At 42.8% G+C, this 20,046-nt stretch overlaps 1 protein-coding gene across 7 annotated transcripts in view; it reads left to right on the forward strand.

The window, feature by feature from the left end:
• Gpatch2 (G-patch domain containing 2) overlaps window positions 1-20,046 on the forward strand; it is a 185,240-nt gene that overhangs the window by 152,231 nt on the left and 12,963 nt on the right. For 3 of the 7 annotated variants that reach the window (XM_057769629.1, XM_057769631.1, XM_057769630.1), the window contains one exon: window positions 936-4,205. The exons of 3 other annotated variants lie outside the window; for them this stretch is intronic. In XM_057769629.1, the coding sequence (XP_057625612.1) occupies window positions 936-1,156 (221 nt within the window). In that variant the 3' untranslated portion in view covers window positions 1,157-4,205. Of the gene's footprint in view, window positions 1-935; window positions 4,206-4,882; window positions 5,374-20,046 lie in introns of those variants that run through there. One more of the 7 variants, XM_057769632.1, reaches the window with a different exon arrangement.

Here is a 20,046-nt window from a genome sequence, read left to right on the forward strand (position 1 = left end):
ACATCAGCAGTGATGACAGAGTGGAGTGTGAGTAGAGGGTAAGATGTACCAACCACCTCGAGAGCCATTGAGAGTGTCAAGCTGTCCATTTCAGCCTCTGTTTGGGAGAACACTGTCCACATTTCAGAACAGAGACACCCCACATTCAGGGATTGGCATCCTGTGAGTCTATGAAGAGAGGAAGCTTCTATCTGGTCTCAGGGAGAACCATCATGAAGAAATCTTCACTGTTCTTTTTCTGGATTGTTTCCATGTTAGCTGCTTCTATAGCTGTTGAAACATGGACCTGTAAGGAGAAGGCTGGGCGCAGAGTTAAGGCCTGTGGTAGACTGAGCAATAAAGAAAAAGAGTTAGAAGAAGATAAGCTTGGGGGCCTGGGCTGAGTTTGCCAGCATCCGTGTTAAAGCTCAGCACTGTGGCGTGGGCCGATAACCCCACGGCTGGAGACAGACAGAGGAGTGCAGGGACTCGCTAGCTGAGATCTACAGAGTCACCAAGCTCCAGGCTCAGTCAGAGACACTGTCTCAGAAAGCCAGATAGAGGAAGAGCATGGATGTCAGCCTCTGGCCTGTGAGACGCGTATGCATTAAGTCACACGTGCACAAGCGTACATTCTTAGGAATTCAGGGTACAACAAGTTACATTTTGGTTTGGTTTGGTTTTATTACCTCCAGGGTCCAGAGCAAAAGGTATTGCAGGATAATTTGTGTTTTTACCACAGCGCATGAGGCAGTGAAAACCCATCTGGTTGTGGTGTACTTCCAGTTTTGCAGAGCCTTGACATCCATGAGCCATCTGGCCTGTGGCTCTCTGTAAGGCAGACAGCAGACCCTGCAGGATGCCTGTGTGGTGAGTGAGGACACAGAGGCCATAGGGCTCGATTTTCTCAGCCCTGGGTAGATCTTCACCTGTGGGCTGTCATGTTTTCATTTCAGGAATTGTGGGTGAAAACGCCCAGCCGATCTTAGAGAGCAACATCGGGAACCGCATGCTTCAGAGTATGGGCTGGACACCTGGCTCGGGCCTTGGGCGAGATGGCAGAGGGATCTCTGAGCCAGTTCAAGCTGTGCAGAGGCCTAAAGGGTTAGGACTTGGATTTCCTCTACCAAAAAGCACTCCCACCGGCTCCGCCCCCATGTCAGGAAAGCCCACCTGAGCAGAAGAGAAAGGAAGAGAACTTGCAATTTCTGTTCCGGGCGCATTATTCTGAAGTGATCACAGAGCTTTCTGGTGTGAAGCTGACCTCTGCGTTGCCTCCAGCTAGCTTCCAGGCTGCGTAGTGTCCTGCCTCAGTGGTAGAAATGGGATTCCATCACAGTTCATGGTGCTGAAGTACAAACCTCAACCCTTTATGTTTCCTCATGATTTCCAGAAGTTTCTAGATGTGAAGAACAGTTGGTCTCTTATTTATTTGATCCCAGACGTCAGTTCTTGCTGCTGCCTTGCTCACTCCACGCATGTGTGTGATACCCAAACAAACTAGGCCGAAAGGATCAAGTTTCTCATGATGCCTACACTAGGTAGTTCTGTCTGCCTCCATCCCCACCACCCCCATCCAGGAAGTCCCAGGCACATCTGGGAAAGGCTCACATTCCTTGACTTTGGCTCTCATAAGGATTCATAGCAATGATGCCCATTAATTCTTTCAATAATGTAGCATGAATTCACAGTGGGCAAACAGTAATCAGTATTTCCCTCACACATTTGGTAAAAGTTAAGCTTGTTGTCCTCATCACCAGAGTGCCCTCAACATTACTCCAGTGCAGTTGATAAATCTTGCCTCATTTAGAGCAAAAAATAATTACTAAAAGAAAAATGTGTTTTTTAAATTCATGCTAACTGAACTGTAAACCCTGCCCTCCAGATGTCTACCTCTTCCCATAGGCTGGTATTTTTTAAGGATCAGCTCTGAGATGAAGAAAGGCGATCGAAGGTTTTAGTCACTGAAGTAAATTATTAGACTCTTGAGTCAGTACTTGAAGATTTAAGTAGCTTTTCCAATAACCAAGATGTCTGGCAGTGGCCTAATCTGCTCCCTGAGGAACAGGAGAAACTTAGGGGACCTGTCATTCTCAGATTAAAACACTTTACAATTAAGCAAAACAGCATGTTCCATCCCATTACTGAGGTATTTCTGAGTCATTCTTTGTTCAGAAAATACTCATTTGTTACGCTCATCATTAAAAACCCTGGTAATTATTATTGCTTACCATCATCTCTACTGGTTCAGTAAAGGTTGAGATAACCCACATAAGTCTACACTTGACCAAAAGCAGTGTGGGCTTCAATTTTTTTAAGTTGAAAATATTTTTTTAAATATTTTTTAAGGCAGTAGAAAGGTTTCAAAAGGTACCAGACCTTTCCTACGTGGTCCCCTATCGAAAATGCAGCCTCTGTAGTTTGGTAAGCATCTGCATTTCTTCTAGGAATTGTCTTCCCTGGGAGTAGTGTGGTAAGAAGTGGGCTGCCTAAGACAGGACAGGTAGACACCTGGGTGAGCTCTCTTGGAACCCTTGTGTTGGGTGAAGCACTGCTGCTTGTACAAGTTTGTCGCCATTTTAACAGTTGTCTTCCTAAATGCTTATTGTATTCATGTGGGCAAGAAGATGGAAGAGATTATACTAGTATACTATACTCAAGGGTCTGTTCCAAAGTTGTTTGCTTTTCATTGTTTGAATTTCATTTCTTGAAGGTCTTTTAAAGCCCTCGGATTTTTAACAGCTCAGTTTTGAGCCAATGAGAAACAGGCCATTGCACTCTTGGTTCCAAGCTTCAAAGGAAGTGGCTGCTATTTTCACTTTTCCTTGTTCTAGAGGCTGCACGGAGCAGCCCACACCGAGCCAGTAGGTCCTCCAGCGGTCACTGGTCTTTCTGAGTGCCTTCCATCGCTGACCTCCAGATGGTGGGAGCCTTGGGAAGGTGCTCCCGAAGCTGCTCTGACACCAAAGTTCTACTTTTCACACTAGAAACTCCGTGACTCACTGGTGGCTGAGAACAGTTTATATTCTCCTAGTGTTTATCTGTGTAGAGTAAATGGTCACTGACATTAGAAGAGACAGCCCCATGCACCCCAGTCTGCCCACAGTACCCCTTCAGCATTCAGGTCCTTATGAAGGTCAGCAGGCTTCGGGATGCTCTACTCCAGCTAACCACCACTGAGGAGTGAACAATTGAAATCTGAAACTTTAGTGCAAGTCAAATGTCTGCTCAGGACGTGAATTTCACTGGTTTATGTTTAATAGAATAATACATTTTTGTCAGTTCAGATTGCCTCATGCACCACCATCATCAAAGGAGTTTGTGATTTTAAGTGTATTATTTATAGCTCCTTTAAAGAGTGTTGAGAGTTCCTCTGCTTCCTCACGAAGCACGCTGCTGTCTGAAAGGTAACCAGTTAGGATCTCTTCCCTTCCCATCCACTCAGTACAGTAGCCAAAGAATCCGAGCATGGCTGCACGAGCAGTGTGATTCCACACTGTGTGTATTTGATGTCAGGCGGACATGGATTGTGGGCATTTCCTCCCTTTTCCTTTCCTGAGTAAAATGTATAAGGGTATATTCCCCTCAAATCCACTTCCTTTTGTTTTTAAATGATGTAGTGACATTAAAAGTGGCCAGCTATGCTAGCACCCACCTATATTCCCAGAAATTGGGAGATTAAGGTAGGAGAATTGCCATGAGTCCAAGACCAATCTAATCTATATAGTGAGTTCCAGGACAGACATGGCTACATAGTGAGACCTTGTCTCAAAAATAAATATCAATGGAAATCTATTGCTAAGTGCAGCTTGCCCATAAACTGGGCTCCATGTTTGAACACAGTGGTTTGGGACTCCTGGCTGTAGTGATTAAGCAGACAGAAGTTAAGACGGCAGGGTTAAATATGCATCTGTACATGTGTGTACACACAGGTGCGTTTGCAGCCCACATTTGTATGCAGTATGCAGACGGGATTGACAAATTCTGCCCTTCATTCATGTTTAATGTTTCAAATTGGTATTCAGTGCATTTCATTTTGAGCAGATGCTTCATAAGAGAGAAATTGTTGGAATACTTTTAAAACCATTTTAACTTGTATTTTGTTTTTCAGAAAGAGAAATGGTCTACATTGGTACTGTAAAATGAAGTTGTTAGCAAGGAATACTTTGATTTTTTTTTTTGTAGGAAACTATTATTAGTTCAACAAAGAACTGAAATAATAAAGCACAGTGTTGAGAACATTATTTCTAATGCCTTTGTTTGCATATTTTCTTCTTACCCTTTATTTCTTCTAATTTCTTTCTGCTTGTTGTTTTGCGTTGGTCTGGATTGAACCCAAGGCTTTCTGCACACCAGATAAGTGCCCTACCACTAGGACACATCTCCAGCCCTTCTCTCCTACATCCAAAGTCATGAGATCTGGGGCTGAAAATACCATGAATATATTTTGGAGGTATTCTGTTCAGTGGTAGAGTACTGACATAGCCTGCCAAGGCACTGGTTCCGACCCACTGTAGTGGCTGACAGTTAACATTTAATAATATAATTCATTGCTTTTAAGCTCTGGGGATTTTCAGTGTCTCAAAAAAAATTTTAAAGAAAAATTTGGCAATGTATCTGACTCACAAATTTATTGATAACTAATTGTAACCTATTCTTCCACACTTCATGTTTTTGTTCCCTCTGAAACTGACCTTTATTTTTCTTCCCAGCTGGGATCACGTGACCAGGGCAGCATGCCTCACTTTCTCTCATGACCTCCCGAGACGCTTAAAATGTTTTGTAACTGTTGAGTGTGGTTTGCGGGAAAAGGCAATTCACTTTTTGTGGGGACAGGATCTTTTCTTGCACAAAAATAAGTCGAGTTGTTACAGTAAGTTGTTTTTGTCTGTTTGTTTTTTAGTTCAACAGGCACTAAACACTCATCTATGTAACAGGCTTACGGTGATAGAAAGTCAGCCAACAAGTGGACCATGAAGGCCCCTGCTGCTGAGTCCATCCAGAGCAAGGACTCATTACTTTACACAGCCGACACCTTAAGGAGCCTTGGATTTGTGTCTGGCGAGTCGCTGCCATTACCTGCCAGGATTATGATCTACTGTTGCCACCTCCGTGTGTCTTCTCTGTACATCAGCCTGTCACCTGGCTTTGAGTCATCGCATGGTTTAAATCACCCTCTGACTCTCAGCCCTCACTGCAGCATCACCAGAACCCCAGCTGTGTACTCCTTCCGTTCTGAGGACAGGTTAGACACCATCAGAAGGGTGTCTGTGTTTTGTCGTTGCTGGTGCCCCCACCTTGGTGTGACCTTTCCCAGTAAATCACACACATTAGCAGTCTGTATCATCCTTGACTTCTCAGCCCAAGTGTAATTAAAACACGAGCCCAAGTAGAAACAGCCCCGTTATCTTGAGTCTGTTTGCAGGTCACTAGAGTCCTAGCAGTCAGGAGATTCAGGAGTTCAAGGCCAGTCTCAGCTACAGAGTGAGTTTGAAGCCAACCTGGGCTACAGGAAATTCTGTCTCAAAAAACAAAAATCTAAGAAACACTAATTTCTTTTTCACGCATCATTCTTTAGTTAATACAGAATTAAAAATAAAACTAACTGAAGATACACTCCTCAGAATTAAAAAGAGTTCTGAAAACTCTAAGTGAACTTGTTCTTATGCCAGAACTGCACAGTTGGGATGGACAAATGACCTAGAAGAAAGGGAAAAGAGGATAGAGCAGGTTCTACTGAGTAGTTGTTTACAGAACCAGTGTAGGTGATCTGTGGTCCGTGGAGAGGAAGCCTTTCCTAGAGAGCATCGGGGTGTGTGAAGCACTTGTGTGCACACGGTAAAGGTGCGAAGGCTGACGTGCAAAGCCACAGCCTTCCTAACAGGACGCTTGAAGAGTCTGGCAGCCTAGTTATCGGTGTGTAGCCCATGAGTCTTGACTCATATCTTCCTGTGCCTATGTTTCCATCCAGTTATATCTAATGCCTTTGAAAGCCCATCCGGGTCCATTCCACCTGATACGATATCGCAGGACAATCCCCAGACTGAGAGATGAATTGCCAAGCACACTGGGAGCCGGTGTGTTCTGCCTCTCAGACCATTGTGTTTCTCCGCGAGGCCCCTTAACAACTCAGCTAGAAACAAGTGGCAGATTTTCCCTCCCCGACTCAATGAGTAATTGTCCGCGCCGCAGTGACAGATGTGCAATACAGCAGCTTCTTCAGGAAAAAATTAACAGTTTGTCCAGCGTGTCAGCTCTCTCTTTTTAGTGCTTGGGAGGTCTTGGCCCCATTACGGATGATTTAGAAATTGAGGCAAGTGAAGACCAGCAGCCTGTTCTGAAAGCCTCTGTTAGTTGGCCTCATCTGCATTCCTGGACTGACTTGCATCCAGAAATTGGTGGAGCCCCTCTGGCCACAAGATGAGGATGGGCTGACAATGCCTTGATTTGTTGAGAGAGAATAAATGGATTTTCCAGAAGATGAGGAAATATCACCATTACTGGCCAATTTACAGCATTTTATCTGTTCTTCAAACATGTCACTTTTGTTATTGTTGCATGGTAATTACATAGTGAAACGGAAAGAAAACAAATTCTGGTTACATATTCAGATGGGTTGCAAAATCATATAATCCTGATAAATGCCCATTTATGATACACATGGATGAAAGGTTCATTTTAATTTTGAATGGCTAGCTCAGCCATGAAGAGGATCTAGGATTAAATCCCAGAGTCTTCTGACTGCATCAGACAAAAAGTCTTTCTCATCATTTGTTCCTCCATTCAGGGAGGTGCCATGAGGCATTTTCACAGACAGGACCGTCCTGACAACACAGGCGTGCACTGAGAATTACATTATCAGAAGAAGGAGAATTCTTTGAGCACCGACTTGTATGAAGGACCATCTTGAGAAATAACCCATTGTTTTTATCACCTTCCCAGCCACATTACATGCTGAGAGACTAGAAAGTGCCTGCTGCCCCGTGTGTTCCTCCTCCTAGGGTGGCTTCTAGCCCTTCCCAGGCGAGTTAGCAATTGAGAGAGACTGAGGGTGCTGATAAGGAAAATGAAGCCACTGGAGAACAAAGCTGAGCAGCATCCCAGGGCCACTTCCACAGCATCAGCTATGCAAATGAGCTCTTGCTTAGGGTGGGCAGAGCCAGAGGAGCCTTCCTACCCACTTGTCAGTTGAACTTACATAGCTATCTCCCGGCTCCCAGCAAGGGTGCCACAAAGAAAGGAAGGAGATTTACCAGCACTTAGCCAAGGAGGGGCACATGCCACCTCTGTTCCCACTCCATTGTCCATTTGGGAATACTGAATCATGGAGAAGCTCCCCCCAGTAAGAAAGCACATGTGTATTGGATGGATGTGAACTTTCTCTACCGTGTGTCCTTATTGTGGGACATGTCCAGACTTAAATATCAAAGTAGTATGCTCTGCATTCCCTTGAGTCTCTGCCACCACCAGTGTTGAGCTGTCCCTTAATCTTACAGAGAGGCAGGAAGAACCAGGTAACTTTCTCTCCTCTACCCATGGCAGTGTGCTTCCCAGCTATAAGGTGAAGAAAATGTAAGTTTTGAAAAAGTTTTTTAAAAAGAGGAATGTCAGAGAAGACTGCATGGTGAGATGGGACTGGAGCTGCTCGTTAGAATGGCAGGCAGGTCTACCTGGCACTGTTCCAATATGTGCTTACTGGTGCTGCTTTCAAATCCTTTGCTGAATCTGGGGATAACAGTAGCTACCTTGTAAGATTTTATAATCTTACCGAGTGGAGCCACACATCTGGCGCATAGTAGGTCCTTGCACCTAGCTACCTTTTGCTCTGCTAAAGAGGTGGAGTTCTTGTTTGTGTGCTCTTGTCTAAAGGGCTGGGGGAGAGGGTAGCCAGAGGGTTCACTCATTTTCCACTTTGCAGCCAACAGTCTAATGCCATGGCAACGGGAGTACATACCGTTAGTAATAAGCTTCGGTGACTCCAGATGAGATCCGGTTTTAAAAACATATTCAGAGCTGGAGAGGTAGATCAGTGCTGGAGAGAGCTTGCTGTTCTTGCAGGAGACCCAGTTTTGGTTCCCAGCACCCCAGTCGTACAGCTCACAAGAGCCTGTAGCTCCAGCTCCAGGGCATCTGACGTCCTCTTGTGGCCTTTGATGGTACCTAATCTACATATCCACAGACACGCATACACACAAATAGAAACAAATCTCTAAAAGCTGCATTCTATTGGAAATATGTAAAGAGTAAAACCAGAATTCAATCACTAACAGCCAATGAAAAGCTTCTTCCTGGCTGTCTATAGGGACATCAGTGTGCCTACCTTGGCCTCTGACTCTCCATGATCCTCTTGACCTCTGCCCCCCATAGGCCCAGGACTGTGGAAATATGAACCTGTACCAGATCTGGTATTGAATACATCTGGCTCAGCACCCAGAAAACTCAGTTTGTATGGTTTTCTCATCCTGAAATTCTGTCTTTCCACAGTGTTTTTGACACTATGTTCTAGAAGAGTACTTTCCAGACTGCAGTGTGTAAGAATCACCAGGAGGGCACTTTTTTTAAAATTGGTATTTTCAAACTCTCTTCTCAAAGAGGCACCTGAGAATAAGGTTGCAATTGAAGCTTTCCTGGAAGAACTGGCTGTGGCGTCAGCAAACGTCTGCCCATATCTAGGCGTAGGCTCTTCTAGTGAAACCTGCTGGACCGCCTACCCACGCTTTTCCTGAGAACCATCTCAGCTTTACCACCCTTCACCTCTGCTAAAGACTGAGGTCAAGTTCATCCAGTCTTGTTAAGACTGGCCTATTGAATGGAAGAGCCATTGTGAAGAGGAGAAGCAAAGAGTATAGAAATGGATCATAGGAATGAGTGAGGAGTGGAGAGACCGGAGGAAGGTAGGTTCCTTTTGGCCTCAGAAATCTCTCTGTGGAAACCTATCTTCCCTGGGGCCCACTCTACACATGGGACAGGACACTTACTGTGTAGGCCTAAGCTTGTTAAGCACATGAACCAGAGTGCCAGTCTTTCGCATCACGCCAAGATCTGTCGTGTTGTGAAGGAGGGTGGGATCCCTTTCGATGGCACTCTCTCAACTTCTTATTTACAGATCATTAAATACTTAACTGGGGGGCGGGGGTGGCATAAAAGCTGAAGTACCTAGACCAGTATTTATTAAATACCCATCATAGATTCAGATAAAACAAATCTGAAGTCGTAATAACTGTCGATTGTCCCATTTTTAGATTTTATGTGAGCATACAAGAAGGTAAAATGGCTGTCTGGTTAATAGGGGACTCCTGAGCATTCTACCATGGTTATAATTCTTTCCTGAGAACTTAGTCTTGGTCCCAGAAGGCTCCCCTTTATCTTATAATAAATGCCCCTTTTTTGCACAGGCTAAATTAAGAGGCTTCCTGTTACATTCATATAATACTAACTCTCTTCTGGATGCTAGATAATACTGAAATGCATTGTAAAACACCGCAAAGAACCCCTGGACTTGACCTCTTGGATTCCCGCTGATTGTGCAGTGAGCTAAGGATGTAGTTTTTAAGGCGTGGCTATGGCTTCTAATGCTTTAATAAAGCTCTGTCCTGTAGCGAAAGAGCATTGCTAAAGGACTCGGCCTCATATTTTCTTTTATTTTTTTTAAATCGTGCCTGACAGCATCCAGTATTAACCCCACCATTACTATCTAAAGAGGGCCCATTATTTCAAAGGAAGACTGAAGTTGGAAACTAATGAGAGTACTGCTGTACTTTTTAAATATGTTAATGAACATGTGATATATGGCATTTTTCACTGAACCATTTTACAGTTTTTACAGAGGAAAATGGAGCATAGCAAAGCTGTAAAAGGCCATTTGAACCCATGTCCTTCAGTCTTCCCGCCCCATCTGTGACTTCTGGCTTATCACAGTTAAGCAAATAGACCCACTGCTGTTTGCTGGAGGCAGCCAGTGCTAGTGGCTGCTACTGGAGCCCCTCATCAGCAACTTCCCCATTCCTCCAGCCACCCCTCCACCTGCTTCCAGCTTGTCACTTAGGAGGCCCGGGGCTCCTTCCATCAGGGAGAAGGAACCAAAGAGCAGAGGATAGCAAGTTACAGGGGTTGGGTGACCTTTGTTCAAAGCTGGTCTACCCCCACCCCAGTTCAGGAAATGCACAAGACTCCTGGTTTCTGTGTCAATATGTGCAAAAGAAAACGCTAGAGCAGAAAGCATTGAGGCTGTGCTGAGATCGCATCCATCGTCTTCCAGTGAGCCTCACAGGTGTTGCACCTCTCATTAGTCCCTGTTTATAAAGACTGCACGGCACTTCCTTAGTGCAATGGGATTAGAAGAAGTCTCATTCCTAAAAGATCAGAAAGTCCAAATAATGCAATACTTACGGATATATAATGCTATACCATTTACAGGTGACTTACTAAAAATTCAAAGTAATACTGAAGAAAAGCTGGTGAGGTAAACTAATATTCTCATCAGCCTATATGTAGTGTATAGTATCAAAGGTTTTTAAATGGTTTGTTTATTTTAAGTATTTTTAAAGGTTTTAAATGTTTATTCTTTTGATACCATTTTAACCTGTAATTTATGTCTAATATTACCTTCAAAATACAAGATAGTGTACTAGCATTCTAGCCCAGATCATTTGCAGTTAAAATAAATTCAGAATTGATAGGGTCTACACAGTAGGCATCTGACAGTAGCCCCTAACATACACACCTCAGGACATGCTGGTCTCCTGTTCACAGAAACAGAATGATACTAACTGGGCAGTGTAGTCTTGGCCAGGAGCCCAAGCAGATTTCCCAGAACAGTGAGGAAAGGGTGGCTTTTCTTTTAAAGAGCTGGGGTCTGGGACTACCATGTTCATGCTATATACAAGCTGAAAAATTGGAATGAGTTCAGGAAAATTAAGACAGACAAGAAAGGCTACAGGTCCTGACTAAGAAAAATAACAGCAAAGAATAATGCAGTTTTCTGAATAGTGGCTACAGAGGGGACTCAAGAGCCCTAAGAAAACTATAAAGATATGAACACTAGGAAAGGATAAGTTTCTTTCAAAGTTCCCTTTGTCTGGAGCATGACAACTATATTTTGTGTAAACACGAATACAAATACAGCAGGAGAGGCTAGAGTTTGCGATAAGGAAATCAGGACATCATCAATGTGATGGGTACCATTAAAACAACCAAAGGAGGCATAACAAGAAATCAGCCTGAATTAGCCAAAGCCTGTGGTGAAATGGCCAAATGCAACAGCTCTGTATGGCTCTGAGCAGAAATAGCCTAACCTACCTAGAGTTCACCATCTTTCTCCATGACCAAATCAAAGCTGCAATAGATAAGGCCAGGAAATGCTTATTGGTGTGTCCCAGACTGAGTATGGTTAATGCAGGGTTTGACTATGACCTTTCTAGGATCCGTGGTAGGACTGAGTTTGTTGAGACAAAGTTTCAGCTATGCGGTGCAGGCTGCCCTGGAATGAGACTTTGCTGCATCATTCCCCAGCCTTCCGGGTGCTGGAATTACAAGTGTGTACCACTGTACCTGGCTTTGGATCCATTCTTTAATATGACTTTTGCATCTGTGAAAATAAAGCATCCCGCAGGTCGTTAGGCTAGGTAAACGGCTCATTGCAGAGCAAAATGAGATCAATGGCAGTCGTATTCTGTCAGTGCAGGATGTGCCCTCTCCCTGTCCTCTGATTAAATGCTGCTTGCTAGGTATTTATGGAGCATACGCCATATGGCTACTGTGAGTACTGTATGAAACTCATACAGTACTCACTGCCCATAAGAGACTTAGGATCTTTTTTAGAAACATAAATTCAGCAATGATATTCAAAACAGTCCATAAGCAGACTGGCCCCAACGTTGGCCAACGGGCACAGAAACCAATCTTATCTAAACAGATGTACTGCAAGGATTCATGCTGTGAACACGAGCTCTGCTCACATTGGACTTTCAAAAAAGAGAGTTGAGAAAAGTTATAATTCTTTATAAGGCACTGTGTCACTGTAGAGAAATAATATCAATGTACCTAACCACATAGATCTGTCTACTGGCAATTGAGGTTTTCCATAATCTATTTCTCTCAGTGACTCCCCATTTTCCTTGTCTCTGCTTATATTCTTCATCTCATGTAATTTATAAGAAGATTTGCAGTAGACTGTGTATATTTTTAATCAAGTGAAATATAAACTCTTTCTACCAAGCTCACCTTTAAATGACTTTTATTCTTTTTCTCTCGCATGTGTTTATATGTGTGCACATAAGTGCACATGCATTTGGAAGCCAATGGTCTATATCAGGGATCTTCCTTCACTTTTACCCACTTTACTTCTTGAGACAGAGTCTCTCACTGAGCCTGGAGGTCCTTAGTTGTAACAGGAGGAGTGGGCCTGCTTTTCGTCCCGGCCGCCCTGCTAGCTTACACCTGAAATAATCATACAGAAACTCTATTCATTTAAACACTGCCTGGCCCATTATCTCTAGCCTCTTATTGGCTAACTCTCACATCTTGATTTAACCCATTTCTACCAATCTGTGTAACACCACGAAGTCGTGGCTTACTGGGAAAGATTCTACCCAGCGTCAGTCTCAGGCAGGAGCTTCATAGCTTCTGCCACACTGCCCTTCTTCCTCCCAGCATTCCGTTCTGTCTACTCTGCCTACCTAAGTGCTGCCCTATCAAAAGACCAAGGCAGTTTCTTTATTCAACCAATAAAAGCAATACATAGACAGAAGAACCTCCTATACCACTCAGTTGGATAGACTGGCTAGTGGTCCAACAATGTCCAACCCCAGCACTGTCATGAACAGCTTTTTACATGGATGCTGGGACTTTAACCTTATGCTTATATTCCAGGACTTTGACTGACTGAACCACTCCCTAGTTCTAATATAATTTTTATTTATATTTATTTTTATGTAATTACCTTCTAAACAGTTACTAACAGAGTGAAAATAACATTTTCATTTTCTTTGACAGGATGATTGATTCTTAATTGCTTCTCTGTGAAAGATGATGGATAGACAGATGTAGTAAGGAAGCCACTTGTTTGTTCCCAGCTGCCCTCCACTTGTTTATTTCCCAGTCACCCAGACTCCCAAAATAACCACACAGAAACTGTATTAATTAAATCACTGCTTGGCCAATTATTTAAGCATATTGCTAGCTACCTCTTACATCTAGAATTAACCCATCTCCATTATTTTATATTTTACCATGAGGCTCATGACCTACTGGCAAGGTTTCAACATGTCTGTCTCTGGTGACAGCTCCATGGCTTCTCTTCCTGCCTTCCTTCTCCCAGCATTCAGTTTAGTTTTCTCTGTTCTACCCTATCAGGCCAAGCCAGTTTCTTTATTAACCAGTGGTATTCACAGCATAGAGAGGGGAATCCCACATCAGATAGATAGATAGATAGATAGATAGATAGATAGATAGATAGATAGATAGATAGATAGATGATTTTTATATTCTAATGTAGATACTAGCTCCTCAGCCCCCAAAATGCATATATTCATTTTCAATTAAATAGTTACCTAAGAACTAATTCAGAATTGAAATTTAACTCTCTGGGTCAACGGGTAAGTGAGGGTGAGAGAATCCATGGATGCAAACTCTGTACAGAGAGGGATGTTTAAAACTGCTTCACACTTTAGAGAAAGCCAACAAAAGCTTTGCTTTCACACCCATTGTGAGAAGCGCTATTTGCCTGATTTTATTTCTCGCATTTCTTGACTAAGAGGAAAGTTCACAGAGATCTGTAAACAAGATATCCGCCAGAGGTGACAAGAGAGTAAGTCACACACATTCCCTTGCACGTCGCCTTTTGTAAGTTGGCTGGCACCTGCAGTTTACCAGTGTTGAACCTGCTGCTGACAGCATTCTGATGTAGAAATAAAGGCTTGACTCTGAGGTGTCTATAAAATCATTCTGCAGGAAGATAAAACCCAACTTCAACACGGCAGGAAGAAGGAGCCCAATAGCCCTGGCTGCTGGGTGGACCTCATGGTTAACTCAGTCTTCACAGGCTGTCAGCATGACTGGGCAAGAAGGTCACAGGCAGCCTGAATGGGCTTAGCAGAGACAGCCAGTCTCTGCTTGATGCTGCTTAATGCCTGCAGAGGAGTCTCCATCCTGGGCCCTGTGTGAATGAATGGCCTCTAAGTACACAAAGTGGTTTTGCGAAATCTGAATAAGAGCTCAGCTATCATCTACAAAATTGTGGTTTGTGGAGCAGAAATTATGACGAGATCCAGTTTTTCACTTTGTTTTATTGGCAAGCATCCTTTGAGAGACTGACTCTTCCCATAATAAACCGTCATGGGACCCAATTGTTTTGGAATATGGTCTCCACGTTTGATTGCAGGGTCTGCAGACTTCAGACAGTAGGGACATAATGCTTAAGCTTCTTCACTTATTGCCTGCTGGTGCACAAATATAGGATTTGGCAATTTAGCCTAAAGCCTTAGTCTCTCCCGCTCTGGGAGGTACGGAGAACAACTTTCCACAGGCTCCAAGGCAAGAGGAGGCCCCCTAAAGCTGAAATCAGAGCCAAGGTGTGGGCCAACCTCATGCATAATCCACTCACAAAACATAGGCTGGTGGACCCCTTGCCAGAGCTGAACTCTGGACTCCCTACTACTGAAAGGAAATAATAATAAAAAAAAATGACCAAATCCTCATAAATGCTGAAAAGAAACAGCTGGTTGCCAGAAAACCTCTGTAATAATAGGAACAGAAATAAAACCAAAGCCGAGTACAAAAAGGGCTTATATCTGAGGAGAGAATCGATGTAAGGAATGCACAGCCACATTTGTGTGCACCAGAAGGCAAGGGAGTCAGGAAATCTGAAAGTCAGAAGCTCTCCTGGTTCCCATCAGACAGTCCTCCACAGTACGTTGAAAAACACCACCGGTAGCGTGTGCTGCCAGGGTCTGCCGCACCAGATTGGTTCCCCAGAAGGACAGGGCCCCTGTAACAGCAATTAGTGGAACTGTGGTGTGTGTTCGGGAACAGCCCTGCTACCTCTGCCTGGCAACAGGCCTCACAGAATCTTACAGGACTCAAATTTGCTATTGGCTGCTTACTCAAGAAGTTCACTACTTTGCAACCTGTTAAGACTGGGAGGTCACATTTATAGAATATTGATCAGCTGTGTTAACGTGCATTAGAACCATTGACTAATAGAAGTTAGGGTTTCAAAACTGGGCCATCCAGAGCTGAGGCACCTGTGTAAATTATATCACTGTTTGTAGATTTCAAGAGAAATCCCTTCGCTATGTTCGTTTTCTACCCTCTGGTGTGTGCGGCCTGCCTAGGGCGTGTAAGAACTGGCCAAGGAGCAGCATTGCTGGTCTATTTCCATTCCTGTTGCTCTGATTTAAAAAAAAAAAATACCCTGACAAAAATCAACATAAAGAGAAGGGGGCTATCAGGTCACCGTTGCAGGTTACAGTCCACCATTGAGGGGAGTCAAAGCAAGAAGTCCAAGCAGATAGTGACATCAACAGTCAGGAGCAGAGAGAGACATGCATGCACAGTCACTGTGCACAGCCAGGACCCAGCTAACAAAATGGTGCTACACACATTTAGGGTTGGCATTCCGACCTCTATTAAAAAGTCCTCGACAGACATTTCCACAGTCCAGCCTGGTCTAGACAATATATAAGACTCCATTTCCTGGTAATTCTGCATGGTGTCACAGACATTTCCACAGTCCAGCCTGGTCTAGACAATATATAAGACTCATTTCCTGGTAATCCTGCATGGTGTCAAGTTGAAAATATGAAACTACCACAGTGACAGAAGGAAGAGCAGCAGATACTCACACATGGCTCTGGCCCACCAGACATTCTTGTTTTGAATAACCATGGTACTATGGTTACTGTTCCCTCCAAAACTGCTGCTGAAATGGAATTACCATTGTAACCGAATGAGGAGGGCAGGGCCTTCAAGAGATGATTGACTCATGCTGGCTCCATCCTCAGGAATGGAGTGATGATGGTATCTCAGGACTGGGTTTTATATATAGTGAGTCTGGCTTTCTTGACATGCTCTGTCTCCTGCCTTTCTTGTCCCATGATGCCTTCCACTGTACTGACATACCAAGAAGTCCTTCGGCAAATAAAGCATGGGCTTCATAGCTTCTAGGTCTGTAAGAAATATTTTTTCATTATAAAAGACCCAGCCCCTATAATTCAGTGACAACAGAAAGTAGGCATGAAATTTGGGCATCTGGAAAGTGCCCCCTCCCCTCCTACACACCCCATTCTGCCCTTACTTTCTCAAGTGTTTCTGTAAAGATCAAATAAATTGGCATCATGCAAAATCATGTTGAATATTGAGATGTTATATAAATCTTCACAAAAAATGTTTGCCCAAAACATTTATTGAAAGCATTAAGAGTTATGTCTGGTGGTGAATGCCTGGAAACTAAGCCCTCAGGATGGTGAGGGGGGTAGATCACACATTCTACTAAGCCTGGGTCACATAACCTGATCCTGTCTGAAAAGAAAGAAAGAAAGAAATGCACAAGTCACTAAACAAAATAAATTACAGCCTTAGAGCTAGGGATATAGCTCATTGGTACACGGCTTCACCTACCATGTGGGAGGCTTGGGGTTCAAGCCCCAGAATTACATGCATAAATATATGATTAAGTAAAAAAGCTTCAGATTTTCAAGAATTTATAATACCTGACTGTAATTGATAAAATCGGGTGTTTTTATGCTGGGTCTTAAAGTCAAGCCTTTGGCATATAGACACACCCATGCAGAAGGAAGAAATAATGGAAATAAAGATGGGGGAAAGGCATATGGTGCTGTGGGATGTCTTTCTGTACACTTTGAATATGTGTTGCTCTCACTGGCTGATAAATAAAGCTGTTTTGACCTATAGCAAGGCAGGATAGAGCCAGACAGGAAATCCAAGTAGAGATGCAGGAGAAGTGCAGAGTCTGAGAGATGCCATCCAGCCACACAAGGAGCAGCATGCCTGCAGACGGGTAATGCCATTGCCACATAGCAACACTTAGATGAATAGAAATGGGTTAATCAAAATGTAAGAGCTAGAAAGTAATAAACCTTAGCCATTGGCCAAACATTTATAATTATTATTAAGCCTCAGAGCAATTATCCAGGAATGACTGGTGGAACAGAAACTCTGATTACACATGGTGCCCAGTGCCTGGCTTGGTTCCACATAAAACCTGAAAAAAACTTTAAGAAGTTTCTGAACACACAGAAACAGAGTCACACTGGGCTTCCTAGTCTCACAGTCTCATACCAATAGTAGCCTGTCTCCCAACAGCTGCCTGCAAGATGGAGCCAGCTACCATGAGCTAAGCAGCGTGGCAGGTTTCCTTGGTCTCAAACAGGCCTCAGTACAAAGAGGCTAATCAGCTACACACAGTATAGTAGATTTAGCTTTCGCTCATACAGACAAAAAAAGGGTAAAAGATACATAGTAAAAAGAGGTACAGACAGAAAAACATCTAAGCAGGTCCCAATTTTTTGTTTGTTTTGTTATTTGGTTTGGTTTTTCGAGACAGGGTTTCTCTGTGTAACAACTCTGGATGTCCTGGAACTTGCTCTGTAGACCAGGGTGGCCTTGAACTCACAGAGATCCACCTGCCTCTGCCTCCTGAGTGCTGGGATTAAAGGAATGCACTAGCACCATCCAGCTATGATATATTTTACAATGTGTGCAGGCATAAGAAAGAAAAAGGGTATAGGCAGTTATAGACTGCAAAAATAAAACAAGGACTTTAAAGAGACAGTAAAATTAAAAGAAAAAAGCCACATAAAGATGGGAAATATACAGGGCCTGGATCCTATATGTTATTGTGTTGGTTTTGAGATTTTTTGATGGCTGATAGGCAAAAGGCAGCTTCTGGGAGACATGGGACCAAAAGAGAGACTGATGAAATACACCAAACTAAGTATTTATAAATGCCTTAACTTTAAAACTGAAGTTAAAAATGTATAAAATGAAACTTAAAAGATGTGTTGCTTTGGAGAAGCGGTTCTGCTTTTGTTTCCACAGGAAACAAAAGGCTATGGATTCCTTCCAGGTTGAGATAGACCAGCTTTGATTAAGGGAGACCTCCTGAACCTTGACAGGTGATATCTATCAACAAAGGTTATAACTGGTCTTCCCAGGACTTGACTGTTATCTTAAAATTTCTCAGGGATCCTAGAGATACTTTGTTCACAGACAGTAGGAAGCAGTTTTGGAGAAGACAATGTCCACATTCCCAAGAATTACAGGGTATAGATGGTTTTTGGTTATTTGGTGGGTTATGGATGTTTGTTATATTTAGGGGAATATGTGAATATAGGATAAAAATGCAACTATTAATCTTAGATTATTGCATTGATGTAGGTTTTGATATAATACAAATTTAAAGTTAATTTTGTTACATTGTATGCATGTTTCTACTCTTGTTTGAAGGATTTTTATATTGATATTAATTTAAGGTTATTGTCCTTATACTGCACATCTGTTTCTATTTTTGCTTAAGGTATTACCTATACATCTCACCCCTATACAGCTTGTTTAATTATGCAATATGGAGTTTTAGTCCTTAAAAGCTATTCAGGATAATAAAGAAGCACAAGCTAACAGTCAACCATAGCTATCAAACTGATAGTCATGTTAAATTTTCAGGGTAATACAGAGATATATTTCAGATAGCTATGTGATTTTTAAACATGTCAAAGACCTACAGAATATGGCATTTAAAATGTTTTGATAATTTAGACTTTTCTCAACATGAGATGCATCTGCTCCTGGCAGCACCACTTACTTCAGAGAGGATGATGGGTATCAAAGAAACTTGTTATGGAATTTGCTTTCAATGTGAAAAGGCTAGCCATTTGGGCAAGAAACTGTTCTTGCCTGGACCTCTTGACAGTATGTTGTGTAAACTGCAGAACTCACAGGAAGGTGATCACTGAACTTTGCCAAAACAAGATGGGATGGTCCTTCAGGGTTCCTGCTTTACAAAAGAAACTGCCTGAGCACCACCAATAAGCCACTGGCCACATGGTGATACACAAATTAATAGAAATAATAGAAATGGGTTTGTTTAAATGAAAGAGATAGCTAGTAATAAGCCTGAGTTACTGGCCAAACATTTATAATTAATATAAGCCTCTGAGTGATTATTTAAAGTGGCTGCCAGACTGAGTGGGACAGAAAAACCTCTGGTTACAATATGGTCTCCTATTTAGCTTTAATGTTCAACTTGAAAAGACCTAGAGTCACCTGAAACAAAAGTCTCGAGACATTCCCTAGATCAGGTTAGCCCATGGGTGTGTCTGTCCTGACTGTTAATGCCCACTGTGAGCAGCTCCACTCTGTAGGCAGGTGATCCTGAGCTGTATTAGAAAACTAAGCATTAGCCTGCGTGAGACAGCAAGCAGTGTTCTCCCATGGTTTCTGCCTTTAGTTCTGGTCCTGATTTTCTCAATGATGGCCTGTGACCTGCAAGTGTGAGCTAGGTGAACCCTTTTCTTCCCCAGCATGTTTTCCGCCCAAGTATTTATCATGGCAGCAGGAAGGAAACGAACATATGGCTTATTCAAAGTCTAGAAAGTAGTCTCATTTGCCTACATCATGGGATAAATAGCATTTAAGGAAACAGTTGTTTTTGATGCCCTGTTTTTAATATGTATTGCATCTGTGATTCTGTGTGCATGTGTATGTGTGTGCAAGTATGTATGTGTATGCCTACATGAGTGTATGCCATGGTGTGTATAGAGGCTAGAGGACGAGCTCCAGAAATTTTGTTTTCTCCTTCCACATGAGTCCGAGGGCTCAAACTCAAGCTGTCACACTTGGCAGGAAGCATCTTTGACTGCAAAGCCATCTTACATGGCATCTAGATGGGTAATATTTACAGCTCAGCCTACATGCTAGCATTACATAGTAGTCCCTGCTACAGAGTATGTTGAATTTAACCTCAAAAATTTCAGGATAGTTTTCTAACATTTTTTCTATTCTTTGATATAATGGCCGATTTTTAATGTTAATGTTTCCATTGTCTTAATA

This window comes from Chionomys nivalis, chromosome 5, assembly GCF_950005125.1.
Source record: "Chionomys nivalis chromosome 5, mChiNiv1.1, whole genome shotgun sequence".
Classification (NCBI taxonomy): domain Eukaryota; kingdom Metazoa; phylum Chordata; class Mammalia; order Rodentia; family Cricetidae; genus Chionomys; species Chionomys nivalis.